Source organism: Aspergillus puulaauensis, chromosome 8, assembly GCF_016861865.1.
Source record: "Aspergillus puulaauensis MK2 DNA, chromosome 8, nearly complete sequence".
NCBI classification, from domain to species: domain Eukaryota; kingdom Fungi; phylum Ascomycota; class Eurotiomycetes; order Eurotiales; family Aspergillaceae; genus Aspergillus; species Aspergillus puulaauensis.
This window is the reverse complement of record NC_054864.1, coordinates 1,172,546-1,185,758: the sequence shown is the minus strand read 5'-3', so window position 1 is coordinate 1,185,758 and position 13,213 is coordinate 1,172,546. Positions and strand designations below refer to the sequence as shown.

The following is a 13,213-nucleotide window of genomic DNA, read 5'->3' as shown; positions in this document are numbered from 1 at the left end:
GTTGCTAATCACCAACTGTTTGTGCCGTTGGCTCTTGCTCTCCTATTGCTTGCGATTCTGCAGACTTAGCTGGGCTCTATAGAACTGAGGGACACCGGAAATATACATTGCGTCGAGCCAGATTCTGACAACAACATACTAGATTCGAGATGGATGATAGGATTCTCGTCGTTCCAAATACATACTAAATACTGCAAACATTATCCTGTCAAAGTAGGGCTGTTATATCCAGGATGACCGTATATTCTGTATAACCGGACAAACGATGGTCCGTGCATCGAGGGGCAGAGAACAACGACAATAATTCATCCTCCATCTACCATAACCAACACAAGATGGCTCCAACACTTTCTATCCTCTGCTTCGGCAATTCGCTGACAGCTGGCTTCTACCAGTACGGTCTGGAATACCACCCCTACGCCGCGAAACTCGAGGAGCGCTTGAAAGAAGCCTTCCCCTCTCACACCATCCGTATCGACGTTGACGGCGTCCCGGGTGACCTCGTTATTACTCCCCCAGGACGCTTCCTAACTCGCATGCAGGATGACTGTGAGTAGCCACCTCTTCCCACCGAGGTATTTTTGCTGATTAAAGGATAGGCTCGAAGACGTCGTACGACTGGGTGATCGTACTCGGCGCAACAAAGTCAGTTTGCACCTAGAAGTTCAAGCTAGCTCATGCTGATAAAACGCACTGCCAGTGACCTTGGTCGCGGGTATCCATGCTCGAAAATATTTCCCGCGCTGAAAGAAGCCTGGAAGGTGGCACTCGACAGCGGAGCAAAGATCCTGGCGCTTACCGTCCCTGAATGCGCGGCTGTAAGCAAACGGCTTGATAGTGCTCGGGATGAACTGAATTCTCTGATATTGAACCATGATGAGGAGCGATTGTGAGATGGTCCCGTTTATTTGATGACACTAGTTCTGATTTATGTTAGCCATGCGTTTGATCTTCACAAGCATATTCCGTATCATGGTGCTACGGAGGATTTCAGGGAGTTGGTATTCGACGATGGACTTCATTTGACGGCCGAAGGGTATGATCTTGTTGGGGATCTGGTTGCGGACTGGTTGATACGGTATTAATGTCGAGATTATCTTGTAATACATTCCAGGCATACGTCTCGGAGATCTAGAGAATAAAATATATTATTTTAAATAGCCAAGTAATACAGAAGCACCTGTCCATGGAGGCCAATCTACTCGGCTAAAGATTAAGCGCCCTTCCTATCATGATTTGGCTATATAAAGTTAATGATTAAACGCCCGGCTGAATGAGAATCTTGACATGCTTCGCTTTATGGACCATCAGTTCCTGAAACCCCCCCTCAATGACGCCCGAGAGTGGCACAACAGACGTAATCATCTCTTCTGCTGGAAGTCTTCCTGATTCCTGGAGAGCCAGAACCTCTTCAAAGTCCCTTTTCAGGTAGCAAATCCCACCAGTCAACCGTTTCTCCTGCAGGGATAAAGCATTGAGATCGAGACTCAATGGCTTCTCATGAATCGCAACATTGAAAATAGTCCCCCCCGGTCTGACCGACGCGATGGCGGTGTCAAGAGTAGTCTGCAGGCCAGATGCGTCAAAGGCAATCTCGACGCCCTCGTCTGTCAAGTCATAAACTGCCTTGAGGACAGGATTGGAATCCTTCCCACCCTTTAGAGGGTCTATGACGAGGTCCGCCCCAAGACGCCTGGCGTGGCTGATTCGCAGCTCAGACACCTCGCTCACCAGAACCCTCTTCGCCCCCTTCGAGCGTAGAAGCATCAGTAGAGCCAACCCAATTGGCCCCGCACCAAGAATCAACACATTGTCACCGGCCGTGAAACCAGACCGCTCGATCATATGGCAAGCTACAGCCAAAGGTTCCGCAAGAGCAGCAGCCCTCAGCGAGACAGTCTCAGGAACAGGAACGACATTAGCTGCACTGACACAAATCTCACTAGAGAATCCACCACCCGGCGCGTTGATTCCGTAGTATGTAGACCGTTTGCAAGTGTTAAAGGACCCCCGCAGACAAGAAAAGCATGCCTGGGCTTGGATCTGCGAGTCCGCCAGCAATGGGTTCACGACCACTTTCTGCCCAATGCGGATACCCTCTACATCTGGCCCGACTTCAACAACGGTGCCGGACATTTCATGCCCAAGGATCACGGGAAGCCTTGCGCCAGAGTGGGGGTTTGTCTCCTGCGCTTGAGGGGCGAGAATAGGCCCTGCCTCGTACTCGTGTATATCCGAGCCACAGATTCCGCAGTAGGCCACGCGGACTCGGACCTGGTTGGGTAGGCAGTTCCTGGACTTAGTGTAAGTGACTGTTTTGAGTTGGGGGCAGAGTTTATTTACGGAATGGGAACCGTGTCAAGTTTTATGTCCTGTCGTCCGTGTAAACGGAGTGCAAGCATGGTCTCTCGCGCCATTGTGTCCGATATTCGTGGATTGCAAAACAAGTGTGAAAATCGTTAACTCATTGTCGGGAAGCACAGCTGAACAAGGAAAGAGGGCGGCAATATATCACTATGGCTACCCCAGGTGCCCATCCGGCGGATGATCTGGGATCGTTTATATCCCCCCGCACTCCCCAGACTGGACATAAAGCCGCGCCTACATCATGTAACCTATTCACATAACCTATTCATATAACCTATTCTCCATATTACCATTACACCAACTCTGAAACTAATCAAAAAGAAGTTAATAGATGAGCGAGTATTTCTAAGCTCCTCATTTCCCAAAACTCGCAGCAGTAGCTAGCTCCCATCTAGAACCCCAGAGATATGCCGAAGGTTCTTCAACCAAGCCTATGCAGTATCCACCCTCTCCAAATGCTCGGTGGTCTCCACATTCACAACCTCCTTTGCCATTTCAGCGGCGGTGTGGTAGGTCATGTTCTTGCCCCCGTGGTATTTGATCTCGAAGAGCCTATCCACTTCTTCCAGAGACAGGCCCGATGTCTCGACGTAAAACAGCCAGCAGATGGGACAGAAAACGAAATTAGTGACGGCAAATACGAGATAGAATTTCCAGCCAATGCTGTCAATGGCTATTCTCAAGGTTAGTATAAGGAGATGCAGTTGCAGGAGACGGGTCATTATATATACGTACCTGTAGGAGTCACAGAGACAATCACGTAAACACCAAGCCAATTGGTGACCATGGCAATCGCGCTTCCCAGATTCCGCGTGCGATGGGAATTAATCTCGGACGGATACATAAATGGAATGACAAGAAAAGACAGGCCCTGGTTTCGTCAGTACTGTACATTTCACAGACGGGAGGCAACTCCCGAAGGACACCCAGGGTACGTACGAAAAAGAAGTAGTAGAGGAAGATGAAAGCAACCGCAACACCATTCATAGGCGTTGTATCAATCGCCAGCCCAATTGCCGCCATGACAAAACAGAGAGACTGCCCTGCAGAGCCAAAGATCAGCAGTCGTCGGCGCCCAACCCTGTCAATCACAAACGACGCCATCCCCGCCCAGAACATCCACTGCATAGAGTCCACAGCCGACAAGACGAGCGACAAGCGGTCGCTGAATCCGAACGACCGCTTGAGAACAACCGGGAGATAGTACGCGACCACGTTGATGCCCCCGAACTGCTGCATGAAATTGGCGCCTGCTCCTAATGCGATTCGACGGAAGTTTTGCTGTGGACCGTTGGTGAAGATCTGTCGCCATCCGGAGCCCTGCGACTCGGTCTCGTGGCTTATCATCTGCTGGATGGTCTGGAGCTCTTGCACGATGCCAGAGTCTGTCGAGGGCTTGACTGCAAGGCGAGCCAGCACATCGCAGGCTTCCTCATCACGCCCGCGTAGACACAGCCAGCGAGGAGATTCAACCATAAAGGGCACAGTGACAAGCGTGAGGATTGCTAGCACCGATTGAAACGCAAGCGGGAAGCGCCAGGCAACGGGCTGATCGGGGATATAGGTGAAGCCGAAGTTGAGCCAGTTGGCAACGACGAAGCCAAAGACAAGCATGGTAAGTTGGATGGACATGAGTATGCCTCGGCGCTTTGGCTCGCAGGTCTCGCTCTGCCACATTGGGACTGTGGTTGTATTCATGCCAACCCCGATGCCGGACAGAATGCGGCCAACGATCATATGGGGCAGCGTAAACGCAGTTGCTTGGAGGACGCCCCCGGCTGTGAGGAATGTACAGGCAACGCTGATTGACTTGCGTCTGCCTAGGCGGTCGCCGAGAAACATGGATGTGAAGGCCCCGATAATGCATCCGAGCACGTACGATGACACGATCTGTCCCTCAATGGTGGCATCCGGATGGTCGAACTGTTCCTGGAACGCCGGGTTTGACAGGATGCCACCAAAGACCCCCTGGTCGTATCCGAACAGCATGAATGCCAGTCCGCAGGCAACGGTGATGCCCACAGAGAGGGCGCGGCCTTGTAATCGCAGGGTGGGCTGGGAGATCATAGTGGGTTGTGTCAATCGGTCGTTGAATATGATTAACTAAGAGATTCGAGTTCGGTGATTTTCTAGTAGGAATGAGGCGAAGGTATTATAGAAGCCTCATCTACGGCTACGTGATGAACCTGTCCCAAGTGCACATATAACCTAAGTAATATCACCAGGAACTATTGACGAAAACGAAAGGTGAACAACACTCCCAGATACTCTACTAGGGACTTGATCTACAGAAAACGAAGATTTACCCCCGCATTGGGTGATGGACCGCCGTTACTTGAGGGCAAATCACGTCGATCTGTATATCCGCGGCTACATTGTCCATTGTGCAGTTCCCCAGACAGCAGCGATTTGCGGGGAATCACGACTTTATACCACTTTTAACTCGGGAATTGCATGCAAAGCACCCTTTTAGGGGCTCCGGTTCCCCGTGGTTTGCGGGCCGGCTATATACACGGCAGTTCCACCTGAGAAGATAAATACACACGAACCGAGTGGTATGAGAACTGCGACTCAGTCTCAAGTTACTGAATGATGGTGCAGCCTCTAACTGCGATTGTGACTGGCGCGGCGCGGGGAATGTGCGTTGCCCCCATATCCCATGAGAATAACGCAAGGACGGAGTATGGCTGACATTCTTCCTAGCGGTCGATCAATAGGACATCGCCTAGTCCAGGACGGCTACCGCGTTGCTATCAATGACGTTCCAAGTTCCCTTGCGGAGATCGAAGCAGTCGTGAACGAGCTCAACAGCACTGGCGTTAAGGGTTCTGCCGCACCAACGACTCGAGCGATAGCCATACCCGGAGATGTGACTTCGCAGAGCGACGTGGCGTCAATGATATCGAGAACTGTGTCTACGTTGGGACCGCTGCACCTTATGGTTGCCAACGCCGGGAAGGCCCCGGTCAAGCCTTTGCTGTCCTCTACAGCGGACGACATTACGGACGTGTTCTCTTGCAACTTCAAGGGAGCCTTCAACTGCTACACCGAGTCGGCCCGCCAAATGATTGCGCAAGGGGACCCGGAGAAGGTATTTGGACGGCAAAAGTACAAGATTGTCGGCGCGTCTTCCATCGCCGGTTTCAGGGCGTTTGCAGCGCTGGGGCTGTACTCTGCCAGCAAATTCGCAGTCCGTGGGCTCACCCAGGCTATGGCGATGGAACTGGCTTCTCACCATATAAATGTCAATGCCTACGCCCCGGGAATAGTGGGGACGTCCATGTGGGACGAAGTAGATGAGATGCTAGGGCAGATTGAGGGAAGGGCCCCTGGCGAGACTCTTAAACATTACAGCAAGAGTATTGCGCTCGGGAGGACAAGTGTCCCGGAAGATGTTGCTGGGCTGGTGGGTGGTTTTCTCGCAAGCCAGGATTCCGACTATGTGACAGGGCAAACTATGCTGGTTGACGGGGGCATCGTCCTTACTTGAGTAAAATAGTATCTCTTTAGTGGAATACTGACGTGCGTACTTGCTTATATGTGATCCAGCACGTAGGGAAAATACTCAGTTAATGCTTTGAAGTCTAGACATGGTTATAGCTTCAAGTTGGGGACGTGCGATTGATAAATGAACTGATATTGTAAGCGTGCTACCTGAAGCTACGTATCGGCCTCGAAAATAATCTTCTGTGACCTCATATGGTTGAAATCGTCGTAACTGAGAATTATCAGCACGAGCTCTCTTTGCACAGGAGAGAGACTACTGACCTTTGAACAGCTTGCGATAATGGCCGAACATCTGCAACCATGAAACTGCAACGAATTAGCACAATATAGTTAAATACAAGAGATAATTCTTACTCCAAGGAATCCTGTTTCTTCGCAAACAACACCATGGCCTCCTTGAACATGCCTACATCAAGATGTTAGGTCCAACACGCATGGGCAAGTATAGGCAAATACCGGCATACTCACTTCGAGCGGGGCATCTGCCCATCTGAATGGAGAGATTCTTCGAGTACGCCTCAAAGCCCGTCCACGGAACCGGTTCGTTGTGTACGCCCACGCTGGAGATGTGGCCAAATGGCCGAAGCAGATCGAAGCCCAGCCGGAGGGCGTCGGCGTGTCCGACAACCTCTATAGCAATATCGGCGCCCCGTCCATCTGTCAGCTCCTTGACACGCTTTTCAAGGCCTCCTTTGTCTGTCTCGACATTCCAGCCTTCAGCACCAAGCTCCCTCGCCCGCTGTAAGCGTGAAGGAACTTTATCTACCGCAATCAGATGTTTGGGATGGTATTCCATCGCACTGATCAGCGCAAACAGGCCCACGGGCCCACAGCCAAGAAGAACAACGGTGCTATTCTTGATTGAGGATTCTGTTAACCCTTTGAACGCATTGAGAGCAGCGAAATACCCCGTCGGAAAGATGTCGGCCATGAAGACAAGTTTCTTCTCGTCAACCCCCTTTGGCGCTTTAATCAAGCTGGCATCTGCCATGGGGACTCGCACGTACTCAGCCTGCCCACCATCCAGCAGAGGGGAGCCAAACAATTTAGACTCGACGCAGCGTGAACTTAGATCCAAGGAGCAGTAAAAGCATGTCCCGCAGTTCACAGTAAAGGGCACCATAACAAGGTCGCCCTTCTTGAAATGCTGAACCCCAGACCCCAATTCTACCACCTCACCTATGAACTCGTGGCCCATAGTAAACCCTGGCTGTGCGGGCTGGTGTCCTCGATACACATGCAGTTCGCTAGTGTGGCCTTCAGCAATGAAAGCTAAGCTAGGGTTAAGCGACTTACTTACCTGCCGCACAGGGCCGTGTACCGCACCTTCAGCACTGCCTCTGTCTCATTTTGGACTGCCGGAATGGGCCGTTGCTCGACGGCGACTTGAAAGGGTCCTTTGAAAACAACAGCTTGCATTTTAGTCTTCGCTCAGCTGTCAGGTCTATTTCGGTAGCATGTCCAAGTCTTCGCTGTCTTGACTTGTCAATATATAGCTACGGTATCAGTGGACAATTGCAGATCTGTCGACTGAGAATTTTCTCGGCTGTAGCAAATGCCATAAAGCCACGGATAATAACTTGCAAAAAACCGCGGGATCTCACTTGAAGGATGCCAGACTTTGCTACGGGTAGGCCTTTATCTGGAATAGTCTACCTAGGTTCTTGGTTTACGAGTATGGGCGTGATAAAGGCCCACCATCCTAACTGTCTGTCTGGTAAAGAAATACCGGGGCTAAAGCTACTTCAACTTACGAGCTGTCTAGGTTGGAGAATTGCCCAATATGGAATCAACTGAACAGGTCACCGCGCCAGCTGCTGAGCTGCTGGATGTCAAGAATGAAGCATTGCTGGTAACGTCAGGTTTGATCAACGGTCAAGAAGTCAACGGGCACAAAGGAAAAACGTTCCCCGTCATAGAGCCATCAAGTGGAACCGTGCTTGCCCAGTGTGCAGACTTATCCAAGGAGCATATCGTATCGGCCATCGAGGCTGCCGACAAAGGATATGTCACGTACTATAAGACCACCACGGCACGGGAACGAGGCCTGTTATTGAAGAAGTTCCACCGGCTAATCCTTGACAATGCGGACGACTGTAAGTGAACATCCTTTTCTGACCGTGGTATCACAATTGAGTCGCATCAACCCTGATTATCTCGCCTTCATAGTGGCCAGAATCCTCTCCCTCGAGAATGGGAAGACAATCGCCGAAGCAAGAGGAGAAATCAACTACGCCGCCTCGTTTGTTTCCTGGTTCGCCGAAGAGGCGACTCGCGCCTACGGAGACACCATCCCATCATCTTACTCGAACGCGGAGGTTTTCACCTTTAAAGAACCAGTAGGAGTGTGCGGTATCATAACCCCCTGGAACTTCCCAGCTGCCATGATCACGCGAAAAATCGCACCGGCCCTCGCTGCAGGCTGCTCAGTTGTTATCAAACCTCCTCGCGAGACCCCCTTTAGTGCGCTTGCATTGGGCAAGCTTGCTCTCGCTGCGGGCATCCCAGCTGACTGCATCCACGTCGTCCCTACAAGCGACCGACAAGTAGCCTCGGAGTTAGCATTGAATCCCCAAGTGAGGAAGCTGAGCTTCACTGGCTCTACTGGGGTTGGCAAAACACTGACGGCGATGGCTGCGCAAACGATGAAACGGGTCAGCATGGAGCTTGGAGGGAATGCTCCGTTCATTGTATTCCAAGACGCGGATCTGGACCAAGCAGTCGCCGGGGTAATGGTCTGCAAGTTTCGTTCGTCCGGCCAGACCTGTGTGGTAAGTCCCTCGTCGTCTGAATTCGTTTCCTTGAAGCTCCGTTGCTAACTAGTTCGCAGTGTGCAAACCGCATTCTTGTCCATAGGAATGTACAGGAGATGTTCATCGCAAAGCTTATCGAGAAAGTTCGAGCCCTCAAGCTCGGAAGGGGTATAGACGCCGATACGACCCAAGGGCCCTTGGTCAACGCCGCCGCTGTTAAGAAGGTTGCGGAGCACGTTGAGGATGCAATTGGCAAAGGCGCGACTTTGCATACAGGCGGCAAACCACCCAGTCACTTGTCAGGATTCTTCTACGAGCCGACGGTCATCAGTGGTGTTGTACCTGGCATGGCTGTTGCTTCTGAGGAGACCTTTGGCCCACTTGCGGCCATCTTCACCTTCACCAGTGAGCAGGAAGCAGTGGCCCTGGCCAACGCTACCGAGTTTGGTCTGGCGGGATACTTCTTTAGTGAGAATATTGGGCGTGCCATGAGAGTGGCGCGCCAGCTTGAGTGTGGTATGGTTGGCGTGAATACAGGACTTATCAGCGCTGCAGAGTCGCCTTTTGGCGGCGTTAAAGAGAGCGGAATGGGGAGAGAAGGCAGCAGGTATGGCCTGCATGAGTATCAAAACATCAAGAGTGTGACAGTCGGCAATTTGCAGGGTTGATAGATTCCTCCATCTACTGGTGATATGTATTTTCTATCCAAGGTTGCGATTTCAGAGTATAATCCAAGTGCTGTCATAGTTGAAGCCAGCTAACCCCGAGAGACCTGTTGTGTCGAATCCAGATCTCAATTCGGCAATATGCGGTTGCAAGTCTTCCCGCGGCTGTTTGGCCCATTCAGTAGTTTAAAAGAACGAGATAAGAGAGCGGAACCCTGCGGCCGTCATCATTATGATAAAGCAAACAATCAGAAATCTCGCCCGCCCCGCCATGTCAATGTCATCTGGCGAACTCGGATTCTTGCTCCCCAATGGAACGCGCATCGTGCACGGCAGCGGCGCTGCCGCCAGAGACGCTTTCCCGGTAGGCACGAACATCCCTGGCCGACTTCAAACATTCAGCGCAGGCCATGCCAACGACCCATCTACGCCGTGCTTCTGCGGACCCCAAGGATTACTACCTTTCGACACCAAGACCCGAATGCCGCGCCATGTGCATATGGCCCCAAACACTACCGGCAAAAGCCTTCGCTATGTGGTGGAAAAGATCATGGTTATGGAGGGAGTGGCCGTAGCAGAGCTTGGGGGCGAATTCTACGTAATTCCACCTCGCACGCTGGTGTTGATCGGGGCTGGCGTGCCACACACCTGGACTGCTTGCCCACCGGGTATCGACTTCGAGGCATTGGGGTTTCCCGCCGACGAAGGGGGGGCTGTTTCAACGGGGAGATTTGTTGCGGTTTTCGAATACGAAGTCCCGACCTCATTCTTCCCAACGGCGCAGACGGAGACTCTAACTACGGAAGAGGAGTATGTCAGATGCGATGATCTGCATTCCATTAGGATCCCGGCCATGACGGTGGAAGAACTTCGGGAACGGGCGTGGTTTGTCTGGGGGGAGGGAGTTCGGAAGCTCCCCTTGGATAGGTAGATAATGCTTTCCATATACTTCTCTATCCACTGTTCAAAAACCACGGTGCGTGTGGGAGCCGGTGTAACCTGTAACCGTTGTTCAGAGAATGTTCGGCTATATGGCTTCGGTCCAAGGATAGGCCGTGGCAAAATAACTCAAGTTAGTTAACAACTTACTAATAACCCGAGGTATATTACTTTCGCGATTCTCTGTAAATAAAGAGCTGCCGACTACCACGGTCATAACAAGCTGCAGCAATTTGAGAATTCCTACATCTGTCAACCAGCTACAATGGGAAAGGTCACACATATTGTCCAGCTCCAGTTCAAGAGCGATGTTGGCCAATCCACTATACAAGAGGTATATATAAATTCTCAGAACTAACTAGCACTGCAAGCTTGCTGACCTACCTTGCCACTACTGTGTAGGCCATCAGCACTATGCTTTCGCTAAAGGAGAAGTGCATCCTCCCCAAAACAGGAAAGCCGTACATTGTTTCGAGCACAGGAGGAAAAGAGTGTTCTGTGGAGGGAATGCAGGTATGAGTCCAACTGTCCGCATACCACTAGCCACTTGCCAATTCGGTTATTCAATAACAGAATGGCATTACCCATGTCTTCGTCGTTGAGTTCGCATCTGTGGCGGACCGCGACTATTACGCAAAGGAAGATCCGGCGCATCTTGCTTTCGGTGCAAGTCTTGGTCCGATCGTTGCACAGGTGCAGGTGGTGGACATTGAAGATGGCATCTTTTGAGGTTTTAAAGGGCTCTTTTTTCGTCTCTCCATAGGTGATCGTCACATGTATCCGATGAGTTGATAAAAGCGATGAAATTGCATTGAATCTAGCAATCTCTCCAAAGAGCAGTAAAGACTTTAAAGGGCAACACAAACTGGGCCGGCCTGTGCTTATCCGCCTACTATATATTAAAGATCAATATCTCCCTAGAAATCCTAAACCACAGGTACTGCACTCGTCCGCTCCATAAGTACATCTTTCATATCGAGAAATAACATCAGGCATGCTGTCAACCAGTGGGAATCCCGCCCTCTTTGCAATGCAATACTGCGGCTTCGTTGAGCTCTATCCGATACCCTCTGAACTTGCGAGCCGAAACACGCGCCTGAAACAGCTTTTCCAGCTCATCAAAGCTCCGACCCGCGGTCTCCGGTAGACAAAAAAACAAATAGCAGCACATGGGAACAGAAGGAGCAAAGAACACAAACGCAATCTTGCCCCCAAGGTTCGCTTTGTCTGAGTTTATCAGAATCGGCATGACCTGATACACAACCGTCGATGCAACCGTCGTGACCACCATGTTAATCGCATAGGTCTTCTGGCGCAGAGCAGGGGTTGGGATCTCTCCCCCGATCGCGTAGGCGCATGCGCCCAGAGTAGCTTGGTACTGTATACATGGTACAATAATTAGCTACAGCGAAGATTGGAATCGGCCTGGATAGATCGTACCAGAAACCCCCATACAGTCATCAGCGCAACGGTAGCCTTCAGTGCTTTGGGCGTATTTAAGATGCTAATGCCACCGATAACCGGTAGCAGGGTTGTCATCGCGATGCAGCCACCCACAATGAGCTGCCGGCGTCCCAGGCGCTCGATTAACGGCCACGAGCACATATTGCCGAACAACTGTATGGCATATGACGCTTGGGCGATGGCAAGAGGGCTATTCACTCCTGCGAGTGCATAGTAGTAACTGCAATCGAATCAGTCAACGGCGAGCCCCAATAGTTGCTGAATACTGCCTTACGTGAGATAGCCAGCTATGAAGTTAACCCCGATCAACTGCTGTGCTAGGTAGGTCATAATAACGATTGTTGTTCTCCGTAGACTGGGTTGCTGGAAGCATTCGGCCCAAGGGTGCTTGCCGCTTGCACTCTCCTCCTCCATGGCAATGGCTTCAAGAGTCTGGTTAAGCGGGGGTTCTGGGTCGAGTTGTGGTCCATTGAACCTCTGGAATGCTTCTTTGGCCTTATCCTGCCGGTTCTTCATGAGTAGCCAGGTTGGAGACTCGGGAAGGAAAGAAATTGCAGCCAGAAATGAAATTCCTGGTGGGATGATTTGACAAATTAATGGAATCCGCCAGGCATCAGAACGAGAGTTAAAGGTGGCACCAAAAATAGTCAACGACGCCAGCCACTGCCCACAGACTATCATTGTGTTCTATTACCGTAAGTATGAGCCCCGTAGTGACGGAGTGACGGAAGAAATGGACACTCACAATTAGGGCAAGACATATCCCCCTCATTGAGCTCGGCGCGATCTCTGATATAAAGACTGGTGCTACAGACTGGCCAAGTCCAAAGCCCAAGGTCGCAACAACTTTGCCGCCAAAAAGCATCAGAATGCTTGTAGCATAGTACTGGACCAGCACACCAGCGCAGCAAATGATACTAGCAACCATGATGGCCTTCCTTCGGCCACAGGCATCGGACAAAAAGCCTGCAATAATCGCGGCACAAAACACTCCAACAGACAGGGCAGCATTCAGGATTTGCTGGTCCTGAGAGCCAAGGACCATAGTTCCATTGGTCTGATGTCCAAATTGCTCCAAGAACTGAGGCATTGCCAGAATGCTTCCGCTGATGGAGTTTTCGTAGCCGAAGTTCATGGGCAGGAAGAAGATTAGGAGGCCTGAATACGGAATTGTCTGTCAGCCTGGGTATCTATTGTACTGTAAAGTCTGGCATTCTATTCCGGTGAAATGTGTACTAACACCAAGCAAAGATTCTTCGATGCCGTAGAACATCGTCCCAGCCTGGGCCCTTTGGTCGTGGGCGTTCTGTATGTTCTTCATGATCAATAGTGATGCCGTTATCGGTGTGGTCTTTTTCCAGGACCGCCATATCTGCAATATACAGTTGGGAATGTTTGATGTTTCATCCGCAGTTGTGTGGAAGAATAGTGTATTATATAGGTACAAAGAGATGACCTCCCACAACGGCATCCGTACCCCAAGCTTTTCCCCACGGGGGCACGAGTGCCGATAATTAC

The 13,213-nt window shown here is 51.1% G+C and overlaps 9 protein-coding genes across 9 annotated transcripts; 5 read left to right on the top strand and 4 right to left on the bottom strand.

The window, feature by feature from the left end:
• Positions 1 to 335: 335 nt before the first annotated feature.
• Positions 336 to 1,085, top strand: APUU_80462A (SGNH/GDSL hydrolase family protein; the record flags this gene model as incomplete). Its single annotated transcript, XM_041696744.1, has 4 exons — positions 336 to 549; positions 600 to 645; positions 701 to 889; positions 938 to 1,085. 4 exons carry the CDS (start codon positions 336 to 338, stop codon positions 1,083 to 1,085), a joined length of 597 nt encoding a protein of 198 aa, XP_041562345.1.
• Positions 1,086 to 1,257: 172 nt separating this feature from the next.
• APUU_80461S (2,3-butanediol dehydrogenase) lies at positions 1,258 to 2,417 on the bottom strand (the record flags this gene model as incomplete). The annotated part of the gene is made up of 2 exons (XM_041696743.1): positions 1,258 to 2,293; positions 2,344 to 2,417. The coding sequence occupies 2 exons, from the start codon at positions 2,415 to 2,417 to the stop codon at positions 1,258 to 1,260; spliced, it is 1,110 nt and encodes a 369-aa protein (XP_041562344.1).
• A 381-nt stretch (positions 2,418 to 2,798) lies between these two features.
• APUU_80460S (sugar porter family MFS transporter) lies at positions 2,799 to 4,434 on the bottom strand (the record flags this gene model as incomplete). Its single annotated transcript, XM_041696742.1, has 3 exons — positions 2,799 to 3,040; positions 3,103 to 3,238; positions 3,307 to 4,434. 3 exons carry the CDS (start codon positions 4,432 to 4,434, stop codon positions 2,799 to 2,801), a joined length of 1,506 nt encoding a protein of 501 aa, XP_041562343.1.
• Positions 4,435 to 4,956: 522 nt separating this feature from the next.
• On the top strand, positions 4,957 to 5,857 carry APUU_80459A (uncharacterized protein; the record flags this gene model as incomplete). The annotated part of the gene is made up of 2 exons (XM_041696741.1): positions 4,957 to 5,006; positions 5,071 to 5,857. The coding sequence occupies 2 exons, from the start codon at positions 4,957 to 4,959 to the stop codon at positions 5,855 to 5,857; spliced, it is 837 nt and encodes a 278-aa protein (XP_041562342.1).
• Positions 5,858 to 6,027: 170 nt separating this feature from the next.
• APUU_80458S (alcohol dehydrogenase family protein) lies at positions 6,028 to 7,293 on the bottom strand (the record flags this gene model as incomplete). The annotated part of the gene is made up of 5 exons (XM_041696740.1): positions 6,028 to 6,085; positions 6,136 to 6,180; positions 6,229 to 6,280; positions 6,343 to 7,121; positions 7,175 to 7,293. The coding sequence occupies 5 exons, from the start codon at positions 7,291 to 7,293 to the stop codon at positions 6,028 to 6,030; spliced, it is 1,053 nt and encodes a 350-aa protein (XP_041562341.1).
• Positions 7,294 to 7,657: 364 nt separating this feature from the next.
• On the top strand, positions 7,658 to 9,295 carry APUU_80457A (NAD-dependent succinate-semialdehyde dehydrogenase; the record flags this gene model as incomplete). Its single annotated transcript, XM_041696739.1, has 3 exons — positions 7,658 to 7,970; positions 8,044 to 8,645; positions 8,705 to 9,295. 3 exons carry the CDS (start codon positions 7,658 to 7,660, stop codon positions 9,293 to 9,295), a joined length of 1,506 nt encoding a protein of 501 aa, XP_041562340.1.
• Positions 9,296 to 9,563: 268 nt separating this feature from the next.
• APUU_80456A (uncharacterized protein) lies at positions 9,564 to 10,223 on the top strand (the record flags this gene model as incomplete). The annotated part of the gene is made up of 1 exon (XM_041696738.1): positions 9,564 to 10,223. One exon carries the CDS (start codon positions 9,564 to 9,566, stop codon positions 10,221 to 10,223), a length of 660 nt encoding a protein of 219 aa, XP_041562339.1.
• A 273-nt stretch (positions 10,224 to 10,496) lies between these two features.
• On the top strand, positions 10,497 to 10,960 carry APUU_80455A (Dabb family protein; the record flags this gene model as incomplete). The annotated part of the gene is made up of 3 exons (XM_041696737.1): positions 10,497 to 10,565; positions 10,634 to 10,744; positions 10,805 to 10,960. 3 exons carry the CDS (start codon positions 10,497 to 10,499, stop codon positions 10,958 to 10,960), a joined length of 336 nt encoding a protein of 111 aa, XP_041562338.1.
• A 271-nt stretch (positions 10,961 to 11,231) lies between these two features.
• Positions 11,232 to 13,065, bottom strand: APUU_80454S (uncharacterized protein; the record flags this gene model as incomplete). The annotated part of the gene is made up of 5 exons (XM_041696736.1): positions 11,232 to 11,609; positions 11,672 to 11,915; positions 11,970 to 12,382; positions 12,441 to 12,853; positions 12,936 to 13,065. 5 exons carry the CDS (start codon positions 13,063 to 13,065, stop codon positions 11,232 to 11,234), a joined length of 1,578 nt encoding a protein of 525 aa, XP_041562337.1.
• Positions 13,066 to 13,213: the final 148 nt, after the last annotated feature.